This window comes from Syngnathus acus, chromosome 24, assembly GCF_901709675.1.
Source record: "Syngnathus acus chromosome 24, fSynAcu1.2, whole genome shotgun sequence".
NCBI classification, from domain to species: domain Eukaryota; kingdom Metazoa; phylum Chordata; class Actinopteri; order Syngnathiformes; family Syngnathidae; genus Syngnathus; species Syngnathus acus.
In genome coordinates, this window is record NC_051108.1 from 5,279,694 (window position 1) to 5,296,595 (window position 16,902).

The window sequence follows — 16,902 nt, forward strand, 5'->3', positions numbered from 1 at the left end:
ATTAAACCGGTAGATTAGGGCCCGTGTTTCCGTCTCTACAAGCTGATAAGTGCAAAGACCCCCCCCTCTCCTATCCTCATGCGGGATAAACGTCTAGCCTCACAAGCAGTAATCCGCAGGGTGTTTACATGGGGCAGTTAAGATGAGATAAAGGCCAGAGTCTCACCCATGAGGGTGCTTAGCTGGCCGTCAAAACCCATCTGGGACAATTGCCTGCTAATTTGGTTCTCTCCTGTCATAAAACCTGCCAATATGTGAACTGTATCCACAGCAAACACAAATCTTTTCCTAGAAATGTAGCAGCCCAGAAAGATGGATTGGAATGATAACAATTCAGTTGAATCAATTGCTCTCCATTATCGTTTTTTTTCTTTTTCCATTTTGGAGTTGGTCAGCATCCACTTGGCTCCCCCTTGGGGGCACAATGTTCATCTGACCTGGAAAAACCAATGGAGGATTTCAAAGAACATGACCAGCTATTTTCATTGTGGTATTTTAAATGCATTGACGCAAAGACTCAGTGAAGATAACTTGTACTCAATGTTTTTATTCCTGGTTTTTATTGATCCAATCCAATCAGGGCCTGTTGCAAGCAAGAAAAATAAGCCATAAAAGCAGAAGGCTTAGTGCGTTGTCGCTTGAAGATAAAGTATAGTGTGATATTTTAGGACCTGATTAAAATGAGACTGACTGCAGCAAAGGAAAGAACAGTTAATTACTAAAACATTTACTTTGGAAAACAATGAGCAACACAATTTTCTGACATGTTACAGACCAAAGCAGTAACTGAACATTTTGTGCTTTTTTTCAAATCTATTTTAAATAAATCTCCTAATTTTGAATATAAGAATTAAGGAATAAAAATAAATTATTTTGTTCTTCGTCCAATTCATCGATTAATCGTCGGAATAAATTATTTTAAAAAAATGTTGCAGCTCTAATTTATATTATTTATTACTTTTAATAGTGGTACATAACATTTATATCATTAAGTATTTTGTGTTTGTGTGTAATTGTAAACAATAAATCTATAATAAATATTATTACGATTTTCATGAACATATTACTATACTGCCCGCGACCCCCGTGGGGACTAAGCGGTACAGAAAATGGATGGATGGATGGATGGATATTACTATACTACTGTATATTCTTCTAATAAATTTCCCTTTTGATTTGATTACAAATTTCCCTTTTTTCACTGTTTGACTGGAATAAAGTCATCATGCATCTGTTTTCTATGTCGCTTTTTCTTATTTGGGTCAAAGATGAGTTGAAACTTATCGCAGCTGACTTTGGTGATATTCCCTGGACTGGTCGCTCGTCAATTGCAGGCCACATATTGACACAAAGCAAAGTGTGATAGGCAACAATAAAACTCATAGTGTAGCACAAGCAGCGCTAACAAAATAAGAAGAGCTGTCGTACCTGAATAGTGCTGAACCAGCTGTTGTAGTGAATCAAACTGAGCCCTAGTGGTGATGTAGTAGCCACCACTGTCCAACTTGCGGATCTTATAATGTTTGACATGGTCGCCTTTCACATCATCCCAGTCCCGTATGGACAAGGAAAAGGCACCTAGGGGGCGTAATTAGGTTTTTGCGGATGAGCGGCTTTAGCCACATATTATTTTGACATACTTAGAATCAAAAATATTGATAATTTACCCTTTGTGGTTTCACTCTCCCGGATGAGGAAAGTACCCCGTGGGTTCCCAGTGGAGAGCAACTGTCTCTCGGCCTCCTTTCGCCCCAGTTTACCAAAATACCAACTGTAATTAGAGGAAGCTAACGTTAACCAAGTGGCAGTACTAGTTGGAGACAAATGAAACCTCACCTCTTTGGTACTAATGAACTTGAAGCAAGAAATTTGGGAAAAAAGGTCAAATTAAAGATTACCGTATTTTCCGCACTATAAGGCGCACCATCAATGAATGGCCCATTTTAAAACTTTGTCCATATATAGGGCGCACTGGATTATAAGGCGCACCTTCAATGAATGGCCCATTTTAAAACTTTGTCCGTATATAAGATACATACATTTGGCCCGCGGGCCGGACTTCAGACACGCCTGCTGTAGTGGCTCAATATTGGTCCATATATAAGGCGCACCTGATTATAAGGTGCACTGTCGGCTTTTGAGAAAATTGGAGGTTTTTAGGTGCACCTTATAGTGCGGAAAATACGGTAACACTTGAACACACAACATTTCTTTAGTCATTTATAGTCGAGTAGGACTGAATATTGTTGTCATTTTGAAATGAGTGATTTTATCAAAACATTTCTGTTATTCCTGTATTCTGTCTCGATTTAGCACTTTGATGCACAAGCACAATCTTTTTTTCTCTACTTACTCCTCAGCCTGGATGGAATCCACCGGAGCCACGTAATTACTGGGGATATAACCACTGCCACCAGTGGTGAGCGAACGAGCGTCCCACCAGTCCCCTTCACTGGAAAAGTTTAGAACAAGAAGAGCAGAATGCTTTAGACTTTCTCAAGTCTCATGAGTTGGCATACTTTGTGCCACTGTACAGTATATCTCCTGATTCACAGACAGTTTGGAATTTATATGGTCTGGAACCACCCACATTGACTTACCACAGTACTCTTGTGTTTTCTTTTTCACTGCTTTCTGGCTTCCCGTTTTGGATTTCAGTACGGCCCAATTTGACGCGGTTGTGTTTTCCCATTTTAACCCCAGCCCTGCATCTGTTTTTTTTTTTTTTTATCCTTCACTTCACTTTGCTCAGCTATTAAAGTCGAATTATTGCCCTCACCTTAGTAGTTGTATATACTGTGTATATATTGTGGTTTTTATATTTATTTTATTTTTTTTACATTTTAATCTTCTTTTAATCTTCCTTACCTTATCTGGCACTTTAACGGACAGCGAAAGAATTTCATTGTACAAAGAAAAAGTGCTTTCCTTTTGTACACATGACAATAAACGCTTTGAACAAGCAAGATCAGCGTCATCTAGTCACATTATTAAAAAAACAAAAAAAAAACAAACAAATAAAGCAAATTTTTGCTTCACCTTTTGTGTTAATCCCTGTTTTTCAATTTGAAAGTGGCTTTTTTTTTTCTTATACAAATACTTTCTTAGCTAGCTTAGCTAATAACCTTTTAGCTCACCAGCCACTGTGGCTACTACAAGAGCTAACAACAAAATGGCAGTTCCGGTGACATCACACACTTTATTTACGCTGAATAAAGGTGTGACAGAGGATTACCTGTGTAAGATTTACTCGACAGCTTCAAGAGGGAAGCCTCAGGAGGCTCTGAGACTCTAATAATCTGCATTCTGAAGGAGAACTGTGTATTTGTGTTGTGTAACATATTGAAATTTGTGTCTCTATGGAGCCTGGGAGGGAAACACTGGGAGGGGTCCGTCTATCCCATTTAGCAGAATTTTAAAAAGAAACCCATTTAAAGCAACAGTTTTATGCAGCATATCACTGAAAAGAAGTGGAATAAACAATGCAGCTCCCCTGCGTCTTTGAATCGATTCATATCCTCTCTCTCCCCGAGTGTCTTGTGATGAGAGAATAATTAAACAGAGGACCTTTGTGATTCAGATGAATCATTCATGCATTCATTCACTCCACCATGTGAGTGTCTTCATATGATTGTCTGTTGTGGGAACGATACGATTTAAATAAATTACAAACACTGTCAAAATGAGAGCTGTTCCCTAACGGGGTATGAAAATAAACTCGGGCTGGGCGGAAAGCAACATCAATAAATCTGAGTTTTTTGGAAGGGATGAGCATAATCATAAAATCTTGTAAATAGAATCTGACTAGTCTCATCATAACGATCGCGTTCAGGCTTTTTCATTGTTTGTCCAACAGGAGTCACTGTGGCTAAGGAATAAATATTTGAAGCTGGCTGGCGTGAAAAAAAAAAAAAGGGGGAGCAGAGTGGAGAGAGAAACTGAAGATGTGATGCAGCTCTTTGTGGGCTCCACTAAGAAGCAAGACGAGAGAAAAGAGGGGGGGGGGGGAATTAAAAAAGCAGTCTGAGACCTCATGACCGTGTTTTCTTGCTACTGTTCACACGTCAATGAATGGTTTCTTTTTTTTTTTTGTCCAACAGGAGTCTGTAATAAATACTCGAGGCTGGATGGCATGGAAGAAAGGAGAGCAGTAATATTTATATTTCCAATGAAAGAAAGCAGCACTTATTTTGGCTCTTATTCACTGCAGATAATGAAACCTCTGAGCTCAGCTAACTCTATCCCAGTGATAAATGTAAATGTACATTCTTCACAAGCGACTCTCACTCTCAGACAAGCGACTGTAGTGACTTACGTGCTGTTGATGATCTGGAACCTTTCTCCTTTTCTGAAACTGAGGTCATCTTCTGTCCGTGCTTCGTAGTCATATAGTGCCACAAAGAGGGTGACTCCTGCACAAAGAAGATTTAAAAATGTAACATCAATATCTTTTTGCAAGAAGAACTTTCATTCTACCGTATTTTCCGGACTATAAGGCGCACGTTCAATGAATGGCCCATTTTAAAACTTTGTCCGTATATAAGGCGCACCGGACTATAAGGCGCACCATTAATGCATCATGTCAGATTTTTCATCCAAATCAAATCATTCTCCATTTTATCTTTTTTATTTCAACTTCAGACGCAACAAATGACTTTATAATCACAAAATAATGATCCATAGTCTTTTTGATTCATGATTCATAGTCTTCAGCGGGCCAATTATGATTGATTTCATGACACAATGCATCAGGTCAGTTTAAATTTAGGAATTTGGTCCATATATAAGGCGCACCGGACTATAAGGCGCACTGTCAGCCTTTGAGAAAATTTTAGGTTTTCAGGTGTGCCTTATAGTCCGGAAAATACGGTAATTAAATAACAAATAAACAAATTAATTCATTAAATGAAGCAAAAAAATAATAAAAAAAAGCTAAAAAATTACAATTTGAAGTGATGACATTTGAAGTGTTAGTAGAAGACAGTGGAAATATTGCACTGATGATTTTAGTGAAGCATATGCAACTATATAAAAGCCATGTTTTCTCATCTCTTTCTCTTCTTGTGCGGTGTGAGTAATAAGGGACAGAAGAAGGAAGGGGTAACCTCGCTTCAGTCCGTTATGAGATAACTGGCAGGCTACCCCGAGTGCAGCATCAATAAATACAAAGCTGGTGGAACAAAAGGGCAGGGAAGCAGATGATTGGATAACATAGGATGGCATTGCTGCTGACCAGCGGAAACTAAACTGCAGTCGAACAGTCGTAACATTTCAGTGGAACCTGTCTCTTGAATTAAAGTACGTTTTTTTGTGGGCTAAAAATACCCAATGTAGCACAGAATTATTGCTTTGTATATTTTTCGCATCCTGTCATCTACTGCATAATGCACAGGTGTCAAACTCAAGGCCCGGGGGCCAAATCCGGCCTGCGACATTATTTTATGTGGCCCGTGAAGCCGATCATGTATGTTGACTTCATGTTTCTTGGAAATTGTCTTCACTTTTAACATCACTAAGATGAAATATTGCAATAATTTGTGTTACTGATCCCCCCGTTTAAATTAAATTGAAAATGAGTCAAACAATTTACCAGATATTGATTTCAAAATTAGTTATGCATCAATTTTTTTTGTATATATGTGGTAGTTGATCAAACACATATGGGTTCACAGTCATAACGGCTGCGAGGGAAATCATAGCAACATTTTGGCTCACGACAAAAATGAGTTTGACACTCTTGGTATAATGTGCACAACCCCGAAATAGCACATAACAGTCTCAATTTGTTGACTGTGCCAGAGCGTATTTTGAATGAACTGGAAATAATTTCCTGTCTGTTAAATCTTGAGTATGTCCATTCCGAGTCGGTTCAATCGAATTTCCACCGTACCTGTATCTACATAATTCCTAATCACTTCTGAATTTTAAAGATAGCATTTTTGCTTCCTAACTGTTACCTTTCCCTTATCTCCTAACATTAATCCAATCAAATGTCACGAGACAAGAGACACACACACCGACACAAAAAAAATAGCAACCTGTCCTAGTTAGATGTGTACATTAAAAATAACCTACTTCTCTCACAGGAATACGCTCTCACCCTACTGCTCCTCTTTAATGCGAGCAGGTTTACAAGTACAAACAAGGGTGGGGAAAAATAAATATTACAAAGAACTGAGATTATAGTAATTGCGGGTTGTGTATAGTAGAAAGCAGTCGTGCATGTTTAAGACACTGTACTTAGATGTATGTTTTAACAAATGTAACAGTTTCAAAAGTTCCCTGGATATGCATTGCTAAGCCCTCACTTCACTTTAGCTGGTTCTTTTTACATCATTCACTTTTGTTTTTTATAACTGAACGAATAAACAAGAGTAGTATTTACAATTGTACATTTTGCACCCCTGAAAACAGACTTGATAGTCTCCACTTTAATTTTATTTGATAGTTAACAGTGAATAAACACACACACAATTCGGTCCTAAACTAGTAAAATCCCCTAATATTTGAATGGATCCCTTGTTAGGGGTTAAATTGTTTTGTCTTGGAGATCAAATGGCTTTGATAAGCCAAAAATGTCACCAAAAATTATTTGATCAAGCAGGCCTGTGTTTGTTAAATCTGTTTTCATGGCATCTGCACTTGACAAATGGAGCCTTTTAGAAAGTCTTGTAAATATTCTTTTGATCATAAGAATTCAAGTCATTTGACTTCAGACACCTCTGGGCAACATGTTTTTCAATAAATGAGGGGTTTTAATGGGAAGGGCTTGTTGCTTTTCATGAAAATGGCAAAAAGGGAAACGCTCGAATGTTTTAAGAATCACAAGACCCCGATTGCATCACAGTGTGTGAGTGTTTCCAATAGGCCAGGGGTATCAAACTTATTTTTGTCGCGGGCCGCATCATAGTCATGGTTTCCGTCGAAGGGCCATCGAAATTGCCAATCCAAATAAATGTCGGAATGTCTCAAATTATATATAGTGTACGGTACTCAACAAACTAGTGAATGACTAGATAAATAACTAGTTTTCAAAACAGACTAAGAAAAACTGTTAACATATTTTAAAAATATGAATGGTAATAAAAATTGCTAGCAACAGAGCTATTTTTTAAAAGTGAAAACAATTAGTCATTTTAATATTGACAAATGAATTTGATGCACAATTAGTCTTTGCGGGCCACATAAAATGATGTGGCGGGCCGTATCTGGTCCCCGGGCCTTGAGTTTGACACATGTGCAATAGGCCAATGGAGTAGCTCGGAAGTATAAATGGATTTATTGATTCATGTTAGCTTGTCTCTCAGTGAGTGACTTACATATAAGGTCGTAGAACGAGCTTGGTTGCATTGAAAGATATTACATCAGCAAAACATCAATTTGTGACGCTAACATAGTTTGAGTTCATCTATGATGTGCCTGATGGGTATTAGCAAGTTGCACTGCTGTTACTACAACAGTGAAGGGCAGCTTATATCCACATTTTCCCTGCAGGAAGGAGGATTTTTGAAAGATAAGCCTCTCCTTGTGTCACTGCCCATTGAGTGGATTTGGATTAAACACTGAAAGAACTAAAGCATGCTTTGAGAAAGTGGAGTCGTATAAATTGCGGTAAAATTTGGAGTTCAAGGTAGATACAGGGTTCAGCCAAACAAAGGATATCCTGAGTGGGAATATTCATTTCCTAGACAATGTCCTCTCCACACAAAACCATGTGTTAATACCAGCCGGACGTTCCTGACAGGGCTGGGCCGCACTTGGGGTGGGGGTGTCAAACTGCTGAGGTTCTACCTATAGGAAGGGAATTCAGGAAGTAGTAGGAATTTTTGATGGATGTAAAGAAATTTGGAACAAAATGTGCTAGCTACCCTCTCTAGGACACCTTAGGTCACATGTGTCAAACTCAAGGCCCCGGGGGCCAGATACGGCCCGCCACATCATTTTATGTGGCCCGCGAAGACTAATTGTGCATCTAATTCATTTGTCAATATTAAAATTACTAATTGTTTTCACTTTTAAAAAATAGCTCTATTTCTAGCAATTTTTATTACCATTCATATTTTTAAAATATGTTAACAGTTTTTCTTAGTCTCTGTTTTGAAAACTAGTTATTCATCTAGTCATGTTGAGTACCGTACACTATATATAATTTGAGACATTCAGACATTTATTTGGGTTGGCAATTTCAATGGCCCTTCGAAGGAAACCATGACTATGATGCGGCCCGCGTCAAAAATAAGTTTGACACCCCTGCCTTAGGTTTTAGTGGACGATCAGGCTCCCTGGTAGTATAAAGACCGCAATCGTTGCAAATAAAGAATAAGAAACACTTACTATCCTACAGTTATAAAAACAAATGTGTTTCCATAGGGCCAGGTCATCAGGGTGGGATGCACAAGTGCCACTGGCACTGAAAACCAGAAAATACCATGTTTTCATAGGATGGAATATATAGGGGCAGCAAAAGCAATGAAAACAGCAAGGGCCCTAAGATATATCCCTGTGGAACACCAAAAGACAAAGGGGCAGGGCGGGACTCAAAACCTTTCTCCAGAATCTTAGAAATAAAAGGCAGCTTGGAAATGGGTCAAAAATTAGACAGCCAGGTTTCTTGAGCAGGGGGTTGCACTACAGAATGTTTAAAATGTTCGAAGACCACACCAGACGAAAACTGTTGTTTACAATATCCAAAACCGATTGACCAGTATTCTGGAGAACCTCCTTAAATAAATCAGGAGGAGCAAAGCCATAAAGAGAGCAGAATGGCCTAATCTGGTGAACTGCATCCTCTAAAACTGTCGAGGCAACCACTTTAAAAGATTTTAACACCGCGGAACAAGGACAGCAGGGTTAAGTAGGGTGCTTGAAACAAGTCCTAGCTAGCGCACCTTGTCAATGGAAAAATTGGAGAAATCTATTGCACATTTCAGGGGACGGGTCAGTCCAGTTAGGCTGTTGGGGTATAAGTGCTGATTGGAAAACTCCAAGCAAGTCCTTATAAGACTACGTGCAATAACTATTTATTATTTACTTTCTGCACATACCTCATTCATGTTAATATAAATACCCACATTGAACATACTGTAAATAAGATATTTCGCTTTTATTCTTAGACTTATACTGTAAATAAGATTTTTCACTTTAATTTTAGACTTCCTTTACACATTTTTAATTTTTTGTAATGTTTTGCACTAGAAAGGGAGTAGCTCTCCAAATTTCATTGTACAACTAAGTTGTATAATGACAATAAATATTCTATTCTATTCTATTCTATTCTATTCTATTCTATAAGGACATTTGATAACCGAATATGCCTTACACGAGTAGCTCCCACTTTACCTGTCCCACCACGGGTCCTGAGGGTTCCAGTGTTAGAGGAAGTGCTGACCCCACCAAAAACGGTCATCCCCTGTCCAACAGGTGTGTGAAAATTGTTGTAGTTGGGGATAGCCGTGACCCCAAAGCTGGGGTAGTGCTGTGGCGTGGGGTCAGCCCCATAGCGGTAGCCCGCACCATGGGAGATGCTTGTTTCTCTGTCGTCTGTGAGTTTGGTTGCTTCTTTATCCTTGCATTGCACACAGCCCATTATCTATAATCTGGAAGGACAGAAGGAAGAACAGATCCTATAGGTTAGTTTAGCGGAATGCAATTGACAGTCGATTTCTCATTGCCTGATATCTGTCATAAAACAGTTCCATCTTCTTTCTCACACTGAGATGTATGACGGCTGTTTTTGAGATATGATGGCCAATTTTCCTCATGATTGAGCATCTTTCGTCTGAGATGAAACTGCTCAACGTACAACAGACTTAACACAGAAATGTATCCATGCTGGTCCACAGGTGTCAAACTCAAGGCCCGCGGGCCAGATACGGCCCGCCACATCATTTTATGTGGCCCGCGAATACAAATTGTGCATCAAATTCGTGTGTCATTACTAGAATTGCAAATTGTCTTCACTTTTAATAATATCTTTTTTTTTTTAAATATTTGACCAGTTTTTACTCGTCTGATTTGAAAACGAGTTATTTGTCAGTTTGTTTTGTAGCTTTGACTGTATATAATATGAGGTACATTTATTTGGGTTGACAGTCATAATGGCCCTCCGAGAGAAGCTATGACTACAATGCGGCCCGTGAAAAAAACGAGTTTGACACCCCTGTTATAAACGATTTCAAAAGATATCGAGTTTGCCATTTTTCTAATAGCAAGCTAGCAAAAAAAAAAAGCCTCAAACAAAAATAATGTAGGTTGGATGTCTGAACCACTGAAACAAGATCATACGAATGAACTCAACACTAAAGTGTGTCACTTGACACTGCTTTCACTCCAGATGACATTCTTGCACTAAGTAGCACCATAAGTAGCCATCTTTTTTTTTTATAACCTGACCACAGCTCAATCTCTCTTGATGAGTCATGAATATAGTGCATCTCCTTCATGGTCAGGAGGCATAATGGTGTCAAGATTATTGGCTGGAGAGAAGCCCCATATTATAACAAGATGGTCAAAGCAGCCTCCAAACAAAGAAGTCTTTCCTACTTAATTAAATCTCCAATCTTTGTTTCGTTAATTATTACCATGAAGATTTCCCCAAAAATGAAAGTGTGATTTGATCCAACGTTTACTGACATTACTGTAATTTAGTGTTTTATTCCTGCCGCATTGGAATATTTTATCATCCAAACCCCCATGTACTCTATTTTGCGACAGCCGCATTGACTCTTGTTTATATTCAGATGCAAATTTTTCTCACACCGCCGTGCCCTCAAAAACATAACTCTGTAATTTAGCACTATACAAATAATACTGAATCACAAGCTGTTCTTCTCACTGCTTTTTTGGTGGTACAAACCAGTTGTGTTGCTTTGTGGTGCAGACACACTTCACTTCTAAATGTGAAACATTAAAACAAATAATTCTTCTGACTGAATGTCGACAGCTGCATGATCAATAAAAAGTTAATGATGAAGTGAAGAGTTGTAATATTGTAGATAAGTGTGACCCTTGAAATATTATGTTTATTTTGGTCACATGACTGTTTATTTTGGGGTTAACATTTGATGAACAAAAATTACAAAATGTTCCTAAAATGATTTTTTTTTAAATTTGGTTTACAAAAAAAAAAAATTGTAACGCTATAGCAACTGGAATGCTATTAAACCAGACAAACCTAAATAAAAAAAATTCACTTAATATTTACTTCCGCCTTGTTCTGTCTGAATAGCCACATTTCAGACTGCTGCAGAGAAATTTTTTTTTTTTAAATTAAAACTAAAAATCGGAATGCCTGAGGGGTAAAAATCTCAAGTGACAAAAAGTGTTTCATTGCATTCCATGTAGACAATGTCAAAACAATTCCCATTCGAGCAGATTTACAAAAACATCTTAAAACACTATAATTTGCCTACCAGGCCAGTACCACACATGTGCACTAAGTTCTTGCGGTCTTATCCAACACTGTTTCTGAAATTAGATTGGCAGAATTGTCTCTCAGCTGCAAACAGAAAATGTACACTCATTGTAGGTCTTTGTTTTTAACTACAAACTGCCAAATGTAATTTGAACTTTCATGACAGGGTATCATCAAAAGCTACACTATTCTCTGCCAATTAGTGCAGCAGCCTGACCGGGCAGCACATTGTAACTGATCTCTCTTTTCACCTAATTACAGATTGATTTATCAGAATACCCACCGGAACAGACACTTCCTGGAACGCCTGTCAGCGTAATCACAGGTTGTCACAGCAAGTGCAGGTGTATCGTTTTTATTGTTGGTCATATCGGTACAAATGAGATATTTCTCGGATTTAGATGGTGTTGCCTGCCTTCTCCTTTTTAAATATTTTTAGAGTACTCTATTGGCAGGAAAGACTCGTAAGGAAACCATGTGGGTTGGCAGGAGCTTATGAAGGACTTGGCTTGGGTGCTGGACGATGACCGGTTCAAGTTTAGCTACTGCCCCTAAATACCCCATAAACGGCTTTGCACATTGGCTTTGGCCAGTTCCCTCACTCTGAGATCTCTACAGTAGAACATAGCCAGAGAATTTCTGCATGTGGTGGAAAAATAGTAGATTTCCCCGTCAGTGGGACTTCATCAACAAATTCTCACAAGCAGTTTGTAGGATAAAAAAGAAAAAGTGCAGGATTATTCTCTAAAACCAGTGATCGCTGTAAGAAAGCAAAAAATAGAATAAAAATAAAAATAAATACTATAGTTCAACGCACTTCCAATAGTGGACTTTTATTTTTGGAAAGCAGCAAAAGCGTGAGAAGCCAAATCAACACAACCTCAAGTTTGTGCAGCTGTTCAACAATAAGGTTTAGTTTGAGACATTTTGTAAAAAGTGACAGCAATATCACGTTTATTAATTATTATAGCTGTATGCATTGTGTTTCATGACCATATAATAGCAGGCTGAAAAAAAACGTAGAGGATGTGCTATGAGTTTTGCATTGGGGTATTTTCGCACTCGACTAAAAGCTATGCTAATTTTGTGGCGGGAAAAAAAATGCACCTTTAAGAGCCATGAATGGATACAATTATGAATGCCCTATCTTACTCTTCATTACATCTTCTACAAACATCTTGAGAGGACAGGTTGCTTTCATTTGTGTTTTTAATCAACTTAGTGGAAGGCATGCCGCTGACTGGTGTTAAGCTAAACAGCTGTCTTGCTAGCCCCATACGACACGATTGTCAACAGACACTGTAATCTGTCGTGATGGGATGTGACGCTGGTAGAGTTCCAGGCAGCAGGAGCAGGAACAACAGCAGCAGCTCGGTCAAAGACTGCAGAGCATCTGAATAGCTTACATCAGTCACCCAAACTAAGAACTCGCACTGCTTTCCAGTTTTAACCTGTGGCTGGCAGGAGTAGAGTGAATCCGCTTCTGGAAAAGAACAAGTGGAATGAATTTTCTAAGCCAGATATAAGGCGGCTTGCACGAGAGTGAGAGTCCAAAGTCCAAAGAGGAAAGTTCATTAGATATGGATGTTGTATTTCGCTATTTAGCACTGGAAAATTGATTCAAGATTAAAGATTCAAGATTCAAGGTTAAAGATTCAAGATTCAAGGTTAAAGCGATTTTAATGTTACTATAATTTTGTTGGTTCAAATTGTTGAGGTCATTTGAAAAAAAAGAATAAAAAAAACAATGCAGAAACTATAACTGTTCTCACTCGTTTCTTTCAGTTATTTTACTGCTTTTATTTTTATATTTTGGCTTTTTCAGGCACTTAACAAAAGCCTTTTGCCAAGTTTACATATCGTTTGATGAATTGTGAAAAGTGAATCTTAAAGCGAATCATCGTTGTCATCTGATTTATGACTTACTTTAGCAAGAAAAAATTGCAAACCAGCGTTTGGTAAATTAAGTCAAATTGAAGTAGACAATTAAACTCGTTCATAATAACTACTCATAGTTCATTTGCTTTTATTTTAGAGTGAGCATAGCCTAAAAACAAACATTTATGTGTGATAAAGATAATATTCTTCATGGTAATCCAGATTAATTCATAAGGAACCTTGAAAATAATCGCATATTAAATCGCAATCATATTATTGAGTGGGGGGGTGCAATAATAGAATTTTTTTTAATTTAATTGTTCAGTTTTACACCAAACTCTCATTTAAAAATATAAATGCAGACAATTTATAAGCATTATTCAACTGTGGTCCAAAAGGTTCAACTAAATCTGTCTGGATTAACAGCAGCCGGAGACACAACATGGGAGGCACAGCATCTGTGATGCGAGCCTCCCCCAATTCCTCCACCACAATTAGAGAATGGTCTTCCTTTTCCAGGGAAATATCCGCAGCTGTGGACACGGAAATGGAAACTACATCTGACCCCAAAAAAAAATTTTCTAAGAATCATCCAGATGGGCATGAAACGGGAAACCAGACTATTTTTAGACGGCCTGAATGCTGACAACAGCTACAAGTGAAGGGTATAAAACCTTGGAAAATTTGGAGGAAAATAGAAAGCCTTTAATTTCATATACTCATTTTAATCTAGGAAGGGAACTTTTAATTTTCACTCAACTGCTGTAGCAGACCACACACGAGCAAAGAGGCGGAGATGTCAGACTGATGGAGCACACGAGCGGTGCTGCACTCTTAAAATGAAGGAAGCAGATTAGCATCAATTCAAACCCTGACCCTCTGGTCCCAAAGCCAAATCCTCGTCTCGCTGCCAGGCCATAAAAAAAAGACATATTATCAATTTACCATGATACTAAACTACTATAACGATTTGACTTAAAAGGAACCATACTTGATAACATCAGCTCAAAATTGTCCACGGAAATGGTTTATTACAAATAATAATAACAAATATAAATAAGTAAAATATGTTACATCAGTGTGGCCACATGTTAGATGTGATCATAATATTTTATTAGCCATCATATTTCTATCTTGATGATACTTCACTTACGATTGCGTCGCCGACATCCAATAAAATCATAATTTAGCGCCAGTTTTTATCAAAATTAAGGAAATTAATATGAATTAGAATCACTGGTAGATACAGGTCTTTGTCCTGCCTGATTCAGTCAGTCACAGTGGAGCGAGGCAAGACCTTCAGCGACACCATTGTGTCACAATGGCTCAATGTCAGCGGCGGAAACAAATTAGCAGTATTATGAGCACGGGCAGTTTGGCCATGACAGTCAACACTGACAAGTTAATGATAAAGGTAATGATGAAGGAGGTGTAATAAAGTATTATCAACAATCATTTAATTTTTTAGTTTAAGGTGATGTTTACATTTCTATTTGACCTCTGGATTTTCTAATTAAGTAGCATATAAATGATGTTTAATATTCTAATAATTTCGACCAATTTGCAAAACAAAAAGGTACAGTTGAAAGTTAATAAATGTGGATAAATTCTCATTGAAATATTTCAACATGAAAAGCAAATGAAGCGTTTTGTGTTGTGGTGTTAATGCATCTAGAGCTCAAGGGAATGGAGGAAAGATGGCTGACAGGTCAAGTCTCGGCCACAGCTGCATTAACACGAGGTCAGCTGTCAGTACACATCTGCAGGGGCTCACATCAAGCAGCTCAGTCAATTTTGCGCCTCTGGCTGACATGTTTGCATCCTTATAGGACATTTACGAAGATTTTTTTTCTTTTTTTTTTGCCATGAAAACAATGTGTTTTGTCATAAACAGGTTTCTTATAATATATAAATAACATAATATTATTCCTAGCATGAATATACAAAAAGAGACTATTACAGTTTTTTTTAATTTTCATTCCAGGGGTCACCAGTTACCGTATTTTCCGCACTATAAGGCGCACCGGATTATAAGGCGCACCTTCAATGAATGGCCCATTTTAAAACTTTGTCCATATATAAAGCGCACCGGATTATAAGGCGCATGGAATAAATAACTCAACGTTGCTCAAACGTTAATGCAATCACAATATAGCAACACTCGAAATAGTGAAAACAATAACAATATATCAATAACTCAACGTTGCTCAATCGTTAATATCACACAACACACAAAATAAACACGTAAAGCTTACTTTAATAAATTAGTCCTCATCCACGAACCCACATTGGTCCATATATAAGGCGCACCGGATTATAAGGCGCACTGTCGGCTTTTGAGAAAATTGGAGGTTTTTAGGTGCGCCTTATAGTGCGGAAAATACGGTAAGTTGATCCAACATTGCAAAAAAAATATATTGCTTTTAAATAATTCTAGCAATAAATCTTAGAATGCCACCGTGCACAGAGATTAATGATCTGGTGGTATTTTGTTTGGGCAGAGACACAAGGAGAGGAAGGCTACACTTAAATCTTGCTAGTAGCTTCCAAGACTGCAAACTCAACCTTTAATTTGACGTGAAAATAACATACAACACTAAAGGTGAACACAAAGTTGAACCCCCACCTACATTACATTTGTGGGTGATGCATCTCCGCAGAGATGCTGAAGAGAAAGTAACACGATGCAATTATCATGTGACTGCTTGCAGGATGTGGTTAAAAGTCTCCCAGATGATTTCAGTCAACCTCTCAGAGAGCAACAAGAATGTGCCACTTTACGGCTTCCCAATACGATCATTTAGATTTGTTTGGTTCAACTGATGAAGTGTCTCTCACCAGTTGAACATTCATTCTATAAATAGGCCTTGAAAGCCTTCGCTGTCCTGCTCCTAATTTATGCTTTTCATCTCTCACTAACACGCCAAGTTGAAGTCAAACGAGATCGTGACACATCTTGCTAGCAACTCTTTCCGTAAAGCTTCCAACATTTTTAATGATTGGGCATCTCATGTATGTGAACACAACTAAAAAAATATCTTGTCTCGTATATACTAGAGTTTTATTTTTTATTATAATTGTTATAAATCACTGGTCACAATTACTATTAATGGAACATAAGCTGTCTAAATGGGTTTTTAATAATATAGCAGCAGTTTTAATGTAAAAAAAACAAAAAACAGAGGCAAACGTCAGGAGCAGGAATTACATCTAACCAGACAACGTCATCCATCTCCAACCCAATACAGTGATCTATCTTTCCAGACTCGTTGCTAGGTTACTAAATTCCTGAACATGGTGAGTACTATGGAATGTTTCTCAGTTGGCAGGAGTAGGGTGTTAAAATGGAGTGGAAATTGGATAATATGAATTCACTAGCGTATGAATGAGTAAGTTTGGCGGTGAGGAGAAAAGCTTCGAGAGGCAATTTGATATAAGTTCATTTTAGAGAGATGGCCTTCAAAGATGAATAACTATGTATTTGTGCATTATATATGTGAAATATGGGCTCTTAGCAACAGTGTACGCAAGTGGTGGTTTAGTACAGCATGTTCTTTATAATGGAGGAATGTGCAGACAGTACCCAGACTTGAGCGCCCCCAAAACTCGAA

The 16,902-nt window shown here is 38.0% G+C and overlaps 1 protein-coding gene across 4 annotated transcripts in view; it reads right to left on the bottom strand.

Annotated features, from left to right (window-relative positions):
• LOC119117595 (tyrosine-protein kinase Fyn) overlaps positions 1-16,902 on the bottom strand; it is a 37,037-nt gene that overhangs the window by 6,592 nt on the left and 13,543 nt on the right. For all 4 annotated transcript variants that reach the window (XM_037243897.1, XM_037243898.1, XM_037243900.1 and 1 more), the window contains 5 exons: positions 9,340-9,596; positions 4,316-4,412; positions 2,354-2,452; positions 1,668-1,771; positions 1,429-1,578 (listed from right to left, as the gene is read on the bottom strand). In XM_037243897.1, coding sequence (XP_037099792.1) covers positions 1,429-1,578; positions 1,668-1,771; positions 2,354-2,452; positions 4,316-4,412; positions 9,340-9,586 — 697 coding nt within the window. In that variant the 5' untranslated portion in view covers positions 9,587-9,596. The remainder of the gene's footprint in view (positions 1-1,428; positions 1,579-1,667; positions 1,772-2,353; positions 2,453-4,315; positions 4,413-9,339; positions 9,597-16,902) is intronic.